Source organism: Rhinatrema bivittatum, chromosome 1 (assembly GCF_901001135.1).
Source record: "Rhinatrema bivittatum chromosome 1, aRhiBiv1.1, whole genome shotgun sequence".
Classification (NCBI taxonomy): domain Eukaryota; kingdom Metazoa; phylum Chordata; class Amphibia; order Gymnophiona; family Rhinatrematidae; genus Rhinatrema; species Rhinatrema bivittatum.
Genome location: NC_042615.1, coordinates 675,479,981 through 675,497,449, shown reverse-complemented (window position 1 = coordinate 675,497,449; position 17,469 = coordinate 675,479,981). Strand labels below are relative to the sequence as shown.

Sequence of the window (17,469 nt, the reverse complement as noted above, 5' to 3'; positions counted from 1 at the left end):
AAACTGTTCTTTTAGCTCATCACATGGAACAAAACATCCTCTTTTAAAGATTTATCATATAACCACCAAGCCTTTTACATTTTAATAACTTATATATCGGGAGATCCATATCTAAGAAGCGAATGAGATTCCCCACTATTGGGAGTACGAGGAGTGGGGAGGATCCAAGACAAATCCTTTCTTCTTCCTATGTTTATCCCAAATTGTTAGTCTGCTTCACAAATAGGTTATCACTCCCCAATTTATTCCTTTTGTTTTAACTCTATTCATACAGTTTCGGCCAATAAGTTTTATTGCCACAGGATTAGTAACATAGAAAAATGATGGTAGATAAAAACTAAAATGATCCATTCAGCCTGCCGTGCAGGGTATTTAGGGTTGCAACTGCTGCTCCATGTAGGTTACTCTATGCCTTCTGTTTAGGCTTGTAACTGCCACTCTGTGCAGGTCACCCTCGTGGCTTCTTGAAACACAGTGTAATCAATTCACTGCTATTTTGGGTTGAACCACCCTTCCATGCAAATTACCCCAGGTTGTTCTATTGTAACCTGCAATTTATTTTCATTATTTTTCCACCAATTATATATGTTTCAAATGGCAGGCATTACAGTAGTGGATTAAATAGGGCACTTCCAAGCCCTCAACTAGTCTCTTTTGGAATAACACCTTTCTCGAAACTTGTGGAAATTCCCATTTTCAAATCCAAAAAAAATATTTTTGTAATCTCTGAAAAGCATCCATTTGTACCTCTATTGGAAATAATAGAAGAGCATGTTCATTCAAAGAAATTACATGCATAAAAGTAGCATATATTTTAGCAATTTTCAAAAATCCTTTTATGCGTGTAGAATCTTTTGACTATTCAGCCATGTGGAGCTAATTTTCAAAGGAGTTAACACAGGTAAAAGTACAATCCTTTTTAAAATTATCTCCTTAGAGTATTGATTCTACCAATGCATGATATATAATATCTTGACCTACATTTTAAATCTGTGCATATTTTATGAATTAAATCTGGCTTGTTGGCCTTATAAAATTCTTGAGTATCTTTTGTTAATAGTACCCCATTACTTTGTGATATTGACATTTTCAGGATTAGTGTCACAGAGTAGCTCCTCCACTAGAGCCAATGCAAGGGAAGGGCAAGAAGAGAGACTGCCCAGGGCATCAAGTCAAGATTGTGTCATGTCACCCTTTTAAGTTAGTCTGTGAGCCTGCAAGCATGTGAGCACCAAATGGAAGGGGAGCATTGAAAGCATCCCTTGCCCGGATCACCATTTTGTCCAGCGAATGCTCCGCCCTCCATCCATCAATCATACAAATCAGCATGCTTCTGCAAGTCCCTTACTTCTTACCCTACCATAATTTTTCACATATTTTCCAATTAAATATAATCATTCAACTAACTCACGCTTCCCACATCCCCCTAGCAGCCACATCACTGGTTTCCCAGTGCATCCCATCAATTCTGGCACATTCTTCTGTCACCTTTCCCAGGGCTACATTATATTATAAAATATTACTCTCTCCTCAATTAGTGACTTCATCACCAATAAGTGACCTATCAGAAACCCTCTCCCTTCCTAACTCTCAGCTTTTGTTTTTTAAAAAGTGTAATTTTCCATTTTACTTTTAGCACAGAAAAAGTTTTCCAAATAACTTAAACCTTTTCACTCATTACTCTGTTCACTAGACATTTGCGTTTCAGCTTAACTTCTCCATATCCTCTCTCATTAACTATTATAAAGAGACTATGAAAGCATCAACAGTAAGAATAGTAGAGAAGATCAGGGAAAGAAAGAAAAACATTATAGTTTGTCTCCTTAATCTCTCCTCTTTGCCTGACCAGATTATCCTCCCTCAGTCTCCGTTACCTTTTCCTTCTGGAAGTGACTATCTGCTTCTTGCAACATCTATTTCATTGGTATTTGGCACCAATGACAAATGCTACAGCGGAAGTTGTGTCATCTTCTGGAATTTCTAGGCCACATCTTTTCAGTCCTTCCCATGCTTCTCGAACCGTCTCTGCATGCATTTTTTTTTTACTCACTGTGAATATAATAAAAAAAAGATATCCTCAGTATTGTCGAATATTTTCTTTACTCAGCTTCTTAGTGAAGTTTTGCTTCTCCTAGGACAAGCAGGATGGTAGTCCTCACAGATGGGTGACATCATCAGATGGAGCCCGGCACAGAAAACTTTTGTCAAAGTTTCTAGAAGCTTTGACTGACACACTGAGCATGCCCAGCATGCCACGATCTGCGCGTCCACGCGAGGTCCACCTTCAGTCTCTCTTTTTCCGCGGTGCACTTGCCTTGCGGTCTCTTGGAGCTGTGCATCATCTGCCTTTTTTGTGATTTAAATTAGCATTTTTTCTCCTGTTCCATCGCCGGTCAGTATATCTCCTTGACGCGGTAGGTAAATTTTTTTTTCCCTTTTCACAGTCTATTCCTGGCATCCCACTTCTCAGTGGCCCCCAGTCATCGACTGCGTGCCAGCTATTTTTCATGGCATCCTCTGGCTTCCATCGGTGACCCCAGTGCCTGCGGCCCATGTCCATCACAGATCCACATGAGGTTTGCATCCTCTGCCTGGGGACATCGCATGACATCCGAGGGTGTTAGCTGTGTAATCAGATGACCCCCAACAGCCGTCATGCACGACTCGATAAAATGTAGAAACATTTTGGTTCCAAAAAATCTGCTCCATCCACACCTGCTTCGGAGTCATCGACACCTGGGGGTCAGATACGCTCCCCCTTGCCACACCCCGGTGACATCTTCTAAAGACCAAGGGGACGGTGACCATTCATCCTTGGTCTCGCTGATTTCCAGGACATCAGGATCCTCCGCCTCCTTGGCACCGGGGAAAGAATGGGCTGAGCACCATGGGAGATCCTGCAAGCATTGGCACCGGTCGCCATCAGTGTACGGTTCTGGTTCCAGTGCGGTGCCAGCGGCTGCCGCACCCGACCAAAACGACCCCATGGTACGGAGGCCCTATCCTCCAATAAACTCGAGTCCCAGGCGTTCCCCCACCGATATCAGTGTTGGGCACCGTGCCCCCTTGGAGACCTGAGGAGGCACCGGTGATGCCTCATCCCCTCCTTCAGTCCTGTCCTCATTGGACTTTTAGGAGGAGTTGGACCACAGGGTGGAGAATGCGGTGCTCTGAGCTCTGTGGAGCGTTGAGCCACCCTGCCACCGGCCCCCATACCGGTGCCAGAGCCTCCACCATCTATCTTGTCGCCCCTGCTCGAGCATCTGGACATCCACCTCGGCACCCTCCTGACACAGCCAGTGCCCAAGGGACCCTCAGCTCCCCAGCAACCCCTGATGCCCCTCTCAGGAGCAATCCCCATCATTGGGTCCTCCAAGGAGGAAGATGCATCTGGCACTGAGGTCCTGAAGCCTCGGTTAACCGAGCTTTTGCCCGGGCCCTCCGGCCTCCCGCGGCCTCTGGTCCCTCCATTACCGGCAGAACTGTCAATTCCCTCTGTGCCTTTGAGGCCCTCAGAGCCCAGGGCCAGGGATTTACACAGGCCTCACCTGTGCAGGTCCCATGATGGCCTCAGTGAGGAAGAAGGCCCTTACAACCCATGGGGGGATGATTCTTCAGAGTCTTTTTCTGAGATCTCTGACGACCCCCTGTCAGACCCTTCACCACTGGAGGAAAGGCGTCAGTCCTCTCCAAAGGACCTCTCCTTTGCCAGTTTTGTCAGGGCCATGGCCGAAGCTATCCCCTTCAAGCTTCTCACGGAGGAGGATGTGCGACATAAAATGTTGGAGGTCCTCCAATTTGTCGATGCTCCTAAGGTGATCGTGGTTGCTCCCATTCATGAGATCTTTAAGGATCTTCTCCTTTGGATGTAGGAACATCCAATATCCATCTCTCAAGTGACTAGGAAGGTGGATGCCACCTACCTAGTTCAGCAGGCCTTAGGTTTTGAGAGGCATCATCTCCCTCACCAGTCTGTAGTTGTGGAGTCTGCTCTCAAAAAGGCAAAGCGCTTCCTCACCCATGCCTCTGCCCCTCCAGGGCGGGAACATAGGAAACTGGATGCTTTGGGTAGGAAGGATTTTCAGGGCGCTATGCTCATCACCCGTATCGCTTCCTACCAGTTGTGCATGACCCAGTACAACCAAAACCTATGATAACAGGTCCAAGAACTCGCAGAATGCCTACCGCAGCAGCAGCAACAGGAGTCATTCTCTGCGATTGTGCAGCAGGGTCTGGAAGCCGGAAAACACGAGGTGAGTTCCACTATAATGTTTTTGAAACAGCAGCCTGGGTGGCCACCATAGGCATTGGCGCCCATAGGATGGCCTGGCTCCATGCTTCCGACCTTCAACCAGAAGTGCAAGAGAAGTTGGCAGACCTCCCATGTATGGGTGAAAAACGTTTTGGGAATAAGGTCAGAGATGCGGTAGTTCAGTTGAAGGATCATCATGAAACCCTTCAACAACTCTCTGCTAGTGCTTCAGACCCTCCATCCTCTGTCAGGAAATTTTCCAGACCAAGCTCCAGGAAGTCCTTTTATTGGCAGTGTAAATATTCCCCCCTCCCCCCCCCCCCCCCCCACCACTCAGACTCACCCCCATGCTAGCTCCAGGGGCTGCTCCCATCAACAGTGAGTGCCTAGGCCCCAGCCAGCCTCCATACAGGCCCAGGCTACAGACTTTTGACTGGAGGCGAGGAAGCATGGGTCAGCAAGACATACCCCTAACACTAGATCCTTCAGTGGGAGGCAGACTTCTTTATTTTGCCCACTACTGGGCGGCCATCACTTTGGACCAATGGGTCCTCACCATAGTTCTCCAGGGGTATCGTCTCAATTTCAGAAAGATCCCAGATGACTCTCCCCCATGTCCATCATGGGGTTCGTCTGCCCAGCAGGTCATACTTTGGACAAAGCTATCCGTCCTTCTCATGGCAGGAGCAGTAGAGTCCATTCCTCATCCTCAGCAAGGCTGAGGGTTCTATTCGAGATATTTCTTCATACCAAAGGGAACTGGAGGCTTGCGCCCCATTCTGCATCTCAGGACGTTGAACAAATTTCTTGCAAGAGAAAAGTTCAAAATGGTTTATCTGGGCACTCTGATTCCCCTCCTCAAAAGCGGAGACTGGCTCTACTCCCTCGATCTCAAGGACGCCTACACCCACATTGCCATCTTCCCCGGGCACAGATAGTATCTTTGCTTTGTGGTGGGGAAAGCTCATTACCAGTACAGGGTAGTCTTTTGGTTTGGCTTCAGACCCTCGCATCTTCACCAAGTGCCTGACAGTGGTGGCAGCACATCTCAGGTGTCTTGCTGTGCACATCTTCCCCTATCTGGACAATTGGCTGGTCAAAAGCGACTCCCACACAGGGGCGTGGGATTCTTTGTCCCTGACAATACAGGAGCTGCAATCTTTGGGTTCTGTCATCAACCACCTGAAATCTCACCTCTGCCCGACTCCCCAGCTGGACTTCATAGGAGCCAAACTGGATAGAGTTCAGGTGAAGGTGTTCTTTCCCCGCAATCGTGCCCTTGCCCTATCTGCATTGGCAGCCTTCATGCGCAGCAGTCTGAATGTAAGTACATGCCTTCTGCTTCGCTTGCTGGGCCACATGGTGGCCTTGGTCCATGTTATCCCTTTAGCCCGCCTTTGCATCCACTGCACATAATGGGCATTGCGGTCGCAATCAGCAGGCATCCCAGGACCTTGAGGTCCGTGTCTCCGTCACACAACCTCTGTAGATCTTTGTCCTGGTGGGAGAATCTCTCCAATTTGGAGCAGGGGATTCCCTTCCAGACTGCCCCGCCTCAAGTAGTGCTTAGCACCGATGCCTCTCCTCAGGACTGGGGATCCCATGTGGATGGCATCCACAAGCAAGGTCAGTGGACTGCTCAGGAAGCTGTCTGCCAGATAAACTTCTTGGAGCTTGGGCAATTCATTATCATCTCTGAGACCAGTTGTCCCACAAGACAGTCCTGCTTCAGACGGGCAATCATGTCGCGATGTGGTATATCAACAAGCATGAAGGCACGGGGTAATTCCTCCTCTTTCAGGAGGTGGTACAGATCTGATCCTGGGCCCCGTCGCAGGGGATGTCCCTGCAAGCGGCGTACGTACCCAGTACTCTGAACATGCTGGCAGACTGCCTAAGCCGCTCTTTTCAGCCGCACGAGTGGTTCCTGAATCCGGAGGTGGCGGCCCAGATTTTCCATCGGTGGGGAATTCCTGATGTGGAACTCTTCGCCTCCCCATATAACTGCAAGTTGAGCAGTTTTTGCTCCCTGTTCGTGTGAGAAGGCCGTCCAGCCTTTGATGCCTTTACCCTTCATTAGGAGAAGGATCTCCTGTAAGTGTATTCTCCTCTTCCGCTCCTCTTGAAGACTTTCCTAAAGCTTCAACAGGACTGAGGCACTATGATCCTCGTGGTGCCCTACTTGCCCAGGCAGGTCTGGTTCCCTCTCCTTCAGGATCTGTCGATCAGGGATCCCATCAGACTGGGGACCACACCCGATCTGATAACTCTGAACCAGGACGCTCTGCCGTTAATGGACTTCTCCTCCAAGAACTTATCCAAACTTTTTTTGAACCCAGCTACACTAACTGCACTAACCACATCCTCTGACAACAAATTCCAGAGCTTTATTGTGCGCTGAGTGAAAAAGAATTTTCTCCGATTAGTCTTAAATGTGCTATTTTCTAACTTCATGGAATGCCCCCTAGTCCTTCTATTATTCGAAAGTGTAAATAACCGAGTCACATCTACTCGTTCAAGACATCTAATGATCTTAAAGACGTCTATCATATCCCCCTCAGTCGTCTTTTCTCCAAGCTGAACAGCCCTAACCTCTTCAGCTTTTCCTCATAGGGGAGCTGTTCCATCCACTTTATCATTTTGGTTACCCTTCTCTGTACCTTCTCCATCGCAACTATATCTTTTTTTGAGATGCGGCGACCAGAATTGTACACAGTATTCAAGGTGCGGTCTCAGCATGAAGCGATATAGAGTCATTATGACATTTTCTGTTTTATTAGCCATTCCCTTCCTAATAATTCCTAACATTCTGTTTGCTTTTTTGACTGCTGCAGCACACTGAGCCGACAATTTTAAAGTATTATCCATTATGATGCCCAGAACTTTTTCCTGGGTGGTAGCTCCTAATATGGAACTTAACATCATGTAACTACAGCAAGGGTTATTTTTCCCTATATGCAACACCTTGCACTTGTCCACATTAAATTTCATCTGCCATTTGGATGTCCAATCTTCCAGTCTTGCAAGGTCCTCCTGTAATGTATCACAGTCTGCTTGTGATTTAACTACTCTGAATAATTTTGTATCATCCGCAAATTTGATTACCTCACTCGTCGTATTCCTTTCCAGATCATTTATATATATATTGAAAAGCACCGGTCCAAGTACAGATCCCTGAGGCACTCCACTGTTTACCCTTTTCCACTGAGAACATTTACCATTTACTGCACTGTTCTCTCACTCTAGCTCTTCTGCATCACCACTGTCTTTCTGAGTCTCCTGCAATAACCTAACTTTTGTGCTAGGACCTCTACTTTTAAAATAGGTCTTTAAATTGACTATTTTTTTTTTATCCATCTTGGAATCTATGGAAGAAGAAATGTATTAATTTGGTACTCTACTTTATGTGTTCTCCCTCTCTATCGCTGCAAGTTGTTCAGGAGCCCAGCTTCAAGCAGTCATCATACTCTGTGATGTCACCAAACTCTTTCTCTTTATTTTACTCTTATTGGAATTTTTTTTTTTAATACATATTTTTTCTTTTCCAGCAGCTTCTTTCCTCCTTCTTTGGTAGTTAGTATACAGAAGCTGGCTCTCATAAATTGCAGCCACATGGCCATTTACATGGCTCCCACCCATGGTGTGTCACTGAATTTTGCCATGAGAGGCTATAAAATCGGCTACTGTTGCTGTCTTTAGTTGCAACAGCACTTTGAAGCTGTTCCTGACTTCCCCTATTCATCTTCATTTACTCCTCCTGTTCCACTTTTAGTATCCGTTGCTGTCCACAGGTTCACCTGCATCTGCACTTGCTCATGCTCCCTGCAGGGCCAGCATGAAGATGGAGCCTCAGAGTCTCAGCTGGCCTTACTTCAGATGGCCCCGACTGAGAGAGCCGAAACCAGAAAAACAAAGTTGCGAGTATCGGGTATCAGCTCATGCTATTTTTAGCATTCCTTTGCTGTATTAGTGCCCTGGAAACATCATTGAGCTTGGGAAAAAATTGGAGCAGTAAGACTAAGCAACCATCTAATTGATTTTCAAAGACTATTTCTATGATGATGTTTAAATTGTAAAAATGATTTAAAAATAGAATATAAAAACAGTTTATTGACTTCCAATACAGGATCTCTGTTTTAATTATAGGATTTGATTGTTTATATTTGTCAAACTAATCAAATAACTTTTTCCTCATAAATATTTTTAAGTCTTGAATTTGTGTAAAAACTCACTTTTGAGTTTCTGTGGGCCCAATATTCAAAGATATCCGGTTGACTAAATATTCCGGATATTAATTATCTAGATAATTTAGAAGGGATATTCAAGAGCATGGCTATGCTGCTGAATATAACTGGATAAGTGCTACTTAACTGGATAAGGTTTATATCCGGATAACATTAGACCTGCTATTGAACTGGTCTAACTTAGGCCTAGATTTATCAAATTGCAATAAATATAACGGAAATATCGTCCGTGATAAAAAAGCGGGCGTGGTTAGGCTAATTTCCGATGTTACTGCATCGCTGTTTTCCGCAACGCCCGATATATTTATCGCACCCCGCATTATTGGTGAGAGAAAAAGAGAGAGAGATTGCCTCTGTAGAGGCTCATATATAAGTTTACTAATTATACCGCTGCAATAGGGGGTACTAGTCACTCAGTTTTACATGCACAGTCAGAGGTACGAACGGCACAGTTGACATCAGTTATAACATTTAATGCATTTTGATGGATGACCCTGTTTGTTAGTCCCATTAAAGTGTATGGTATTTTTTTAGATTCATTTATTTTCCTTCTAGAATTCTAATATTTTATTTTATCCAGATGAAGAACATTTACTCTCCTTTCAGGAGCTTTAGAACAAAGGTATTTTTCCACTTCTGATTCAGAATATTAGCTTCTCCCCAACACAAAATGTATCTACTGCTAGCACCTTTGAAATACATTTCTTTTTACTACAGTTGTTCTAAGCCATAGAAATGAGAAAAACAGCTACACATGAATGTTCTGAGTAACGAGGTACATTTTTTTTCTGCTCATGAACTCATTGTTAATTATAGTTTCTTTCCCAGGTGTCCCTGGTGATCCTAGTCTGGACATTGTGAGTGTTGGGTTTCCTATGATCATCTCAAACTCCAGGTGGTCTTGCTCATTATGTCTAACCTCCAGCTGTGCTAACAGTGAAGCTTAACTTCTGGAAAAAAAAGTACAGTGTTGGGTCATGAACAGTTCTAATTGTATTAATTATTTACTGATTATAAACTACTAAAAGGATAATGAATGGAATCTTTTCCTGTGATAGTCATCAGCACAGCTGTTTAAGGCATGTTATAAAAATGTTACAGTAGTATTGTGGTCTCTGTTTTGTAATGGCTTTCTCCCAGTTTATGCTGTAGAAAGCTGTCCTTAGTGAATAGAACCTGACATGTTTTGATAATGAGCTGTTTGACTAATAGAATATACTAATGAAGCAAAATTAAATTTTAATGAATAAAAGAATAGAAGAGAGAAAAGAGTACAATTATAATCCAGCTAACCACATTAAAAAAATGCCTAGTAAAAATCATTGTGTTATTGTAATTGCTGTTTTTTGTTTGGATTCTGTTCAGTGTGGATTACAATCATACTTTTCGAAAAAGCTGAATATAAGATTTAAAAACAATAGATTAGAATAATGTTATCATTTAGTTACCATGTTAAATTATGTTTTGTTTACCAAGTGTAGTAATTTATTGACTAACTTTCTAAGGGCCCTATATACAAATTATTTTCTTCATAGACACAGCATGTGTATATCTGGCCCCAAGTCTTAGTAAATTATCAAAGATCAAACTACACATCTCACTTTACACATATAAGCATGTATATGGGCACACGAAAATCAGCACTTGTATTTTATAACCTGCGTGTATCACAGGTTATAAAATGTGTAAATATACCGAGCAATATGTCCGTGCATGTAAAAAAAGAAAAAGAAATACCAAGCAAATACATATTGCACTTGTCCGGATAAATTCCAATTTATCCAACTATGTAGCAACGTTTATCCGAACAAGTTCCAATTTATCCATCTAAGTAGCAGCAAAGTTGCTGAATAAGTTTTAAAAATGCTATTTATCTGATTAGTTCAGATAGCATTATACGTCTGAAAAGTGCTACTTATCTGGATAAATAAAATAAATGGTTAACTCTCAAATACAGCTTCTCATCCAAATAAGTAGCTATATTTGAACCTCATCCATCTATCTTACTTATCTTATACACAAAGAGAGAGATTTTCAAAGACTTGCGTGCGGCAAACCAGGAGATATGCGCGTGACTCGGATGCACATGGGCCACGCAGATTTGAAAAGGCCCGTGGTCACATGCGTATCTCCCGAGAATGGGAAAAAAGATGTTTTGCGAAAAGGGGCGAGGTACGGTCTGGGCGGGGCATGGGTGTTCCTCATTTTCCCAATGAAACCAGCACATAACTCTTATGCGCACAAGTGTGCACCGGGGTCCCTATCAGCGTATCTTTACTTCAGCTATGGAAGGCGTGTAGGTAGGTAGAGAGTGTGTTAAGCTAGGTCGAGAGTACATTGTACAAATCTCATCTTTTTTTTACATTTCATCACTCCAAATCACATAAAATCTTTACTGATGGTAACTGTGATGTTCGTACCTCTGACTGTGCATGTAAAACTGCTCCCCAAAACCTAGCCCACCACCAAAACCTCACCCTGAGTTCAGAATGGCCCCTCTTAAAGTGGTATAAAAAGTTGTCTAATATGTGTGCCTTGCCCAGAGGCGCTCTCTCTCCCCCATTCCTCCTCTTCACCTCTCCCCCTCCTTCTCCCTGCCCAAAACAGGATATGCAATATTTATCACAAATCCCATTTCAGGCATAATGCACAGCATAATGACAGGAAAAAAGGTGTAGTTATTTCTGGCATTAAATCCCATGATAGCATTCATTACGCTATTGAATGCAATGTTAAGTGCCTCTCATTTTCATGAACTCCGCCTAAACTCCTCATATTTGACTAAATTTTAAAAATGTGCATATGCATCTCGCATTCATGATAGCATTATCGTGGGCGTTAGGGCCCTAACACCCACGATAAGGCCTTAATGCTATTTGATGAATGACCCCTTAGCCGGATAATTTATTCAGATAAATAGCAGCGGGTCTCCACTGAGCTGCCAATGCTTGAAATTTGTGACAAGGGGGGATTTTGGGGGTGGGGTTATGGAAGCCTCCCACACTGCCAGATTTCTATTTTTGGAGTAGAGATGAGAGGGAACCCTTAGACTTGAGGGATTGTATTTTATTTGGATGTTGAGAGAGGGAAGGGGTTGGGGGGAGGGCATTTAACTAAGGGGGCTTTTTCAATTATAAGGAGAGGGAAGGCAGGGGGCAATCACCATGTGATTGGAGTCGAAGAAATCGTTTTATTTAGGGGGGGGACTACCTTGGAATGCAGCGAGAGGAAAGAGCGAGGGTTTCTGAAGAGCCCTGGAGTGATTTTTTAATGCCTTTGGTGAGTGTGTATTGGGCACCCTTGGCCCTTTAATTTTCCCACGGGGGCATCAGGGAGCTGTGTTAGCAGCCCAGTGCTCCCTTGGGAAAATAACTACACCTCCCTGAACTGTGCTAAAATAACGGGGCTGACTTTTTCCAAAGTCAGCAGCATTATTTTATTACCATAGGATTGTCCATGCATAAAATTGCTTTGCATGCATTAGGCAATTGTATGCATGCAAAGCAGCTTATTTCCATATGGGGAGGAAATCTGTTATATCGCGGATAGTGCCGCAATATGGCAATATCTTACGATAAACAGCATTTAATGTGGAACTGCACCATGAAGTCTGCGCGTGTTTACGCATACAAATGTGCGCCAGGGTCCCTATTGTGTAACTTTACTTGCTTATGGACAGCGTGTAAGTCGGGTAACAAAAATAACTAGGCTAGTCAGCAGGGTTTTAAGGCTTGGGGCTAATAGGGTAAAAGGGAGGCAAGTTAGCTAGGGGCTCTTCGCAGTCCTCTCTTTACTGGGCCAAACTGGAAACAAACTGGGGAAACAGGTAATTGCATTGGTGCATATAGCTACTAAAATTCCTCCCACTAACGCACTTGAATCACCATGTGCATGCAAATGCGCATGTCGATATAAAATCATGTGCATATGCACATGCATATAGCTGATTTTATATCATGCACATTTGCATGCATATATGTGCGTATGTTATAAAATTGCCGCATCCTTGTGTGTGCACTGGCAAATGCACACATGTGAGTACCCAGGCACAGTTCTTAAATTTTACTTCTAAGATTTTATCAAGTGATATATAAAATTAATAAGAAAATGAGAGGTAACATATTCTCGGGCCGATATAGTAAAGTCTGCGGGAGAGCGGGCGATCCGGGTAAAAGGAGGCGCTAGGGACACTAGCGCGTCCCTAGCGCCTCCTTTTTGACAGGAGCGGTGGCTGTCAGCAGGTTTGACAGCCGACGCTCAATTTTGCCGGCGTCTGTTCTCGAGTCCGCTGACAGCCACGGGCTCAGAAACCGGACGCCGGCAAAATTGAGTGTCTGGTTTTCGGCCCGACAGCTGCGGGCCGAATTCAATTTTTAATTTTTTTATTTTTTTTTACTTTTTTTACTCTTCGGGACCTCCGACTTAATATCGCTATGATATTAAGTCGGAGGGTGCACAGAAAAGCAGTTTTTACTGCTTTTCTGTGCACTTTCCCGGTGCCGGAAGAAATTAGCGCCGACCTTTGGATCGGCGCTAATTTCTGAAAGTAAAATGTGTGGCTTGGCTGCACATTTTACTTTCTGTATCCTGCGCGCATACCTAATAGGGCCATCAACATGCATTTGCATGTTGAGGGCGCTATTAGGTGCCGCGGGTTGGACGCGCGTTTTCCTCCCCTTACTGAATTAAGGGGTAAGGGAAAACGCACGTCCAATAGCAGGCTAACAGTGCGCTCCGTCGGAGCGCACTGTACTGTATCGGCCTGTTTGTTTGTATAGAACAAGGGGCACAACACACATTTTAATGGATTCTAATCTAAATCATCAAGGAAAATAGGGAGACCTTTTAGCGTGTGTATCTTCCACTTGGGATAAAAGAAAGCAAGCATTTTCCTCCAGAGAGGACTCCAAATAACCACTAAACCACACTCCTAGATAGTTAAAGCCTGTAGTTTTCCACTGGGAAAGGAAAGAATGCAACATTTCTTTGCAACAGTGGACATTTAAAACTATAATTTTGGACTTCATCCAATTTATCTGATAATCAAAACAACCACCAAAATGATTGATTAATGCCAATAAAGTGGGAATAGTCTCTTTAGGAAAAGTAAAGCAAGATATCAGCATAGTTGTAAAGTTTGTATTCAGAGTTATCAATATGCTACCTTGAAATTTGAGATTGTTGACGAAAATCAATAGCCAAAAGTTACAAAGCTAGATTGAAAAGGAGAAGAGAAAGTGGGCAATCCTGTTTAGTGCCCTGAGCTAGCAAAAAAAGAGAAATTAAGTTATTAATAGATAAGTGAGCCAACGGTTGCTAAACAATAAATATTTATAAAATTTATATACTACCGAATCAGCAAACTTATTACAACAGTTTACAAAAAGTAACATCCATAAAAACTACATCAATAACAAACACAAATATAATTACCTTTATCAGCACTTTATACCACCTCACGCCTAACTGCAGTATATGTGATAGGGGCTTTGCCCATCACTATTATTTTTTCCCCAAAGCTTTGACCTAGCTAGGGTTAGTAGGAGAGGGTTTTTTTGAAATTTGTAATTCCTCCCATTGCTTTATCCCCACATTTTTGGTGGTAAGGCAAATCTAGGGGTTTATAATCCCTGGGAGCATGCCCAGTCGGTGAGAAGGGGTTTGGAGATTCATCCGGAGTCTCAACTGAAGAGAAGAGTTTTGACTTTTTTTTTTTTTATTCAGCCACTCTGAAGGGAAGGATTCTCTCCACTCTTGCCCTAAGTATTGGGGTCAGAGATCTTTTTGCCCAAGCATTTGCAAAAGCGAGGGTGAAGAGACTATCGGAAGTTTTGAAGGAAAAAGAAGCAAGAGAAATAGAAAATTACATTTTTAATTTTTATTTGATATACATGTCGGATATGAGAATGTATGTCCAAAACTCATTATTCCATTTGCAAAGTTTATTTCTTTGTTATTATTGTTGAAAAAAGTAATAAAGTTAAATTAGCAAAAGAAATCATTGGGTGAGGAACTGGATTATAGAGAAGTTTGGGGAGTTTGGAACTCTTCCTTTTTTTGGTAATCTTTCTAATTTTGGGGACTATTTGTACACTGAATTTTGGTAGATGTTGGAATTATATTCTAGCTTACCAATTTAATTGGGGGGAATTTTTTTGTGAATGAATGAAGGCGCAAGAGCAGAAAGGGAAGTGATTAGAAGAAGAACAAACAGATAAACCACCTGATTTTTGGTGATTTTCATTTTTGTGATGTTGACTTGGATCCTCTTCTTTATATTACAGTAAAAACTATCTTTTATTTCAACACCAATTTCAGACTCCAGAGTTTTTCTTTTAACCTTATATTTCCCACCCTAGTTGGATGTGAAAGGGAATGATGGACTTTGGTTCAATTCATGGTTTCTGCCTGCAGTTCTGATTTTTGCTTCCCTGCTCTTAATTTTTTACCATTTGGCACCTTCTGGAGTTATTCAACTTAGGGGTACATTTTAAAACACAGCACTCACATGTACTTTTGTTCACGCACCAGGCGTGAACAAAAGTACGCTGGATTTTATAAGATACGCGCGTAGCCGCGCATATCTTATAAAATCCAGGGTCGGCGTGTGCAAAGGGGTGCACATTTGTGCAACTTGCGTGCGCCAAGCCCTGTGCGTGCTGCCCGTTCCCTCCGAGGCCGCTCGGAAATAAGAGCGGCCTCGGAGGGAACTTTCCTTCCGCCTCCCCCCACCTTCCCCTCCCTTCCCCCTACCTAACCCACCCCCCGGTCCTATCTAAACCCCCCCTACCTTTCTCACAGAAGTTACGCCTGCCAGGTCGGCTGCCGCGCGCCATGTTCCGGTCCGGGGGCAGGTCCGGAGGCCACAGCCACGCCCCCGGAATGCCCCCGGGCCGAAACCACGCCCGTGGCACCGCCCCTGGATGACGCGCCGACCGCGCCACGCCCCCATCACGCCCCCCGACATGCTCACCCCAAGAAAGCCCCGGGACTTACGTACGTCCCGGGGCTTTGTGCGCGCCGGAAGCCTATGCAATATAGGATCGGCGTGCGCAGGGCCGTTTTAGAAGGGTTACGCGCGTAACCCTTTTAAAATCCGGCCCTTAATGTGTGAAGTGGTTACAGAGATTGTGATTGATTGCACCAGGGGCCCCGGTAAATAAGTCTTCCTTCCCATATGTATATATGTATACATATTTTTTATTCTGTGGTTATTCACCAAACAGAAATGCCAGATTTCATCATGTGCCTGGGAACAAAAAAGTCTTAACTAGTTTTCATAACTTTTGATAATTCAGCTCTGACCTCACTATGATTGAGAATTTATACCAGAGTTGTAGAGCTTATTTGTAAAAACTCTCTTAGCATAGCACTGCAATTTGAACTCGTATGCACAACAGATGACTCTATGAACATTTCAGGGTCCAATTCAGCATGTCAAACAAATACTTTGGACCATTACTTCATTTACAATAAAAAAAAAAACCCACTGTCAAGATTTTTTCTTTTATTCTCTTAGCTACTGGTAGCCAATGTAAGCAAGATAATAAAGGAACAGCTCTCTCATTTCTACCCTTGCCACACAATAGCCTGGCTGAATTGTTCTGAATAACATGAAGTTTCCTAAGAGCAACTGAAATCTCTACCAACCGAATAATGCAATAACCCAGTGCTCCCCTAATCAAAGATGAAGCCACTGTCCTTGAGGCATAATCATCCAAAAATGACTTCACCTGTCTGATTGCTTTTAACTACAGCTAAGCACACCATGCAACCTGCTGACCATGAGGTCTATATTCAGAAACATTTAGCTAGATAACTCAGAAGTTACCCAGCTAAATGAAGATTTGGGAACTTATCCAGCTAAATTCTAACCAACTAAGAAATTAACCAGCTAAAATATAGCTGGATAAGTTAGGAGTGTTCCAGGAGGTATAACTGGGAGGAGTTGTTAGCCAGCTAAGTTATTGGGCTTGCTCTGATATTCAGAGTTATCCAGATAACTTACAGGGTAATTTATCAAATTGAGTTAGGGCCTTATCGTGGGCGTTAGGGCCATAAACCGTAACGTGCCCGATAAATACCACATCGCAAAATGCATATGCAAATTTAAAATTATTTGAGTGGGAGGAGTTTGGTAGAGTAAATGGAAGTGAGGGTTGGTTAACGTGGCATGCGATAGAGTAAAGCACAGCAACACAGATTTTAATGCCGTAAATAACAACACCTTTTTATGTGCATTATGCCTGCATTAGCTGTGAGTTACCAGCCAAAACAGTCTTTATTGCAAATGCTGGATCAGGAGGGGGAGAGAAGGGGAGGAAAGAGAGAGAGAACCTCTGTGGAGGCTCACTTATAAGTTAACTTTTTATAACACTGTAAGAGGGGGCATTATGAACCCGGGATGAGGTTCGGGGGGGGGGGGGTAGGTTTGGGGAGTTGTTTTACATGCACAGTCATAAGTACAAACAGTACAGTGGCCATTAGTGAAGATTTACTGTAATTTGGAGTGATGAAAGTTAAAAAAAAAAAAAAAAGCAGATTTTTACAATGATCTCTCTACCTCGCTTGATGCACTCTCTACCTAGCTGCAATCGAGCTAGGTAGAGAGTAAATTGTACAAATCTACTCTTCTTTTACCTTTCATCGGTCCAAATCACATAAAATCTTCACTGATGGCAACTGTGCTGTTCGTAGCTATGACTGTGCATGTAAAACTGCCCCCCGAAACCAACCCCACTCCACTAATCTCACCCTGAGTTACATGTGACCCTCTTACAGTGGTATAAATAGTTTACTTATTCGTGAGCCTCTAAAGTGACACTCTCTTTCTCATGCTCTTTCTCTCTTGCCAGAGCCAAAGTGCCTGTGGTGAGTTACTCAGCATGTGATCTGAAAATAACATGCAATTCGATAAATGTATCGTGCGTTACGAAAAATACCTATGAAATGTGGTATCAGAAAAATTAGCCT

At 43.4% G+C, this 17,469-nt stretch overlaps 1 protein-coding gene across 5 annotated transcripts in view; it reads left to right on the top strand.

Moving 5' to 3' along the window:
• The window catches only part of XRCC4 (X-ray repair cross complementing 4), a 607,418-nt gene that overhangs the window by 442,111 nt on the left and 147,838 nt on the right, over positions 1 to 17,469 (top strand). Inside the window, exon 8 of one of the 5 annotated variants that reach the window (XM_029573857.1) lies at positions 9,325 to 9,748. The exons of the other annotated variants lie outside the window; for them this stretch is intronic. Within the exon in view, the coding sequence (XP_029429717.1) occupies positions 9,325 to 9,443 (119 nt within the window). The 3' untranslated portion in view covers positions 9,444 to 9,748. Of the gene's footprint in view, positions 1 to 9,324; positions 9,749 to 17,469 lie in introns of those variants that run through there. 5 annotated transcript variants of the gene reach the window in all.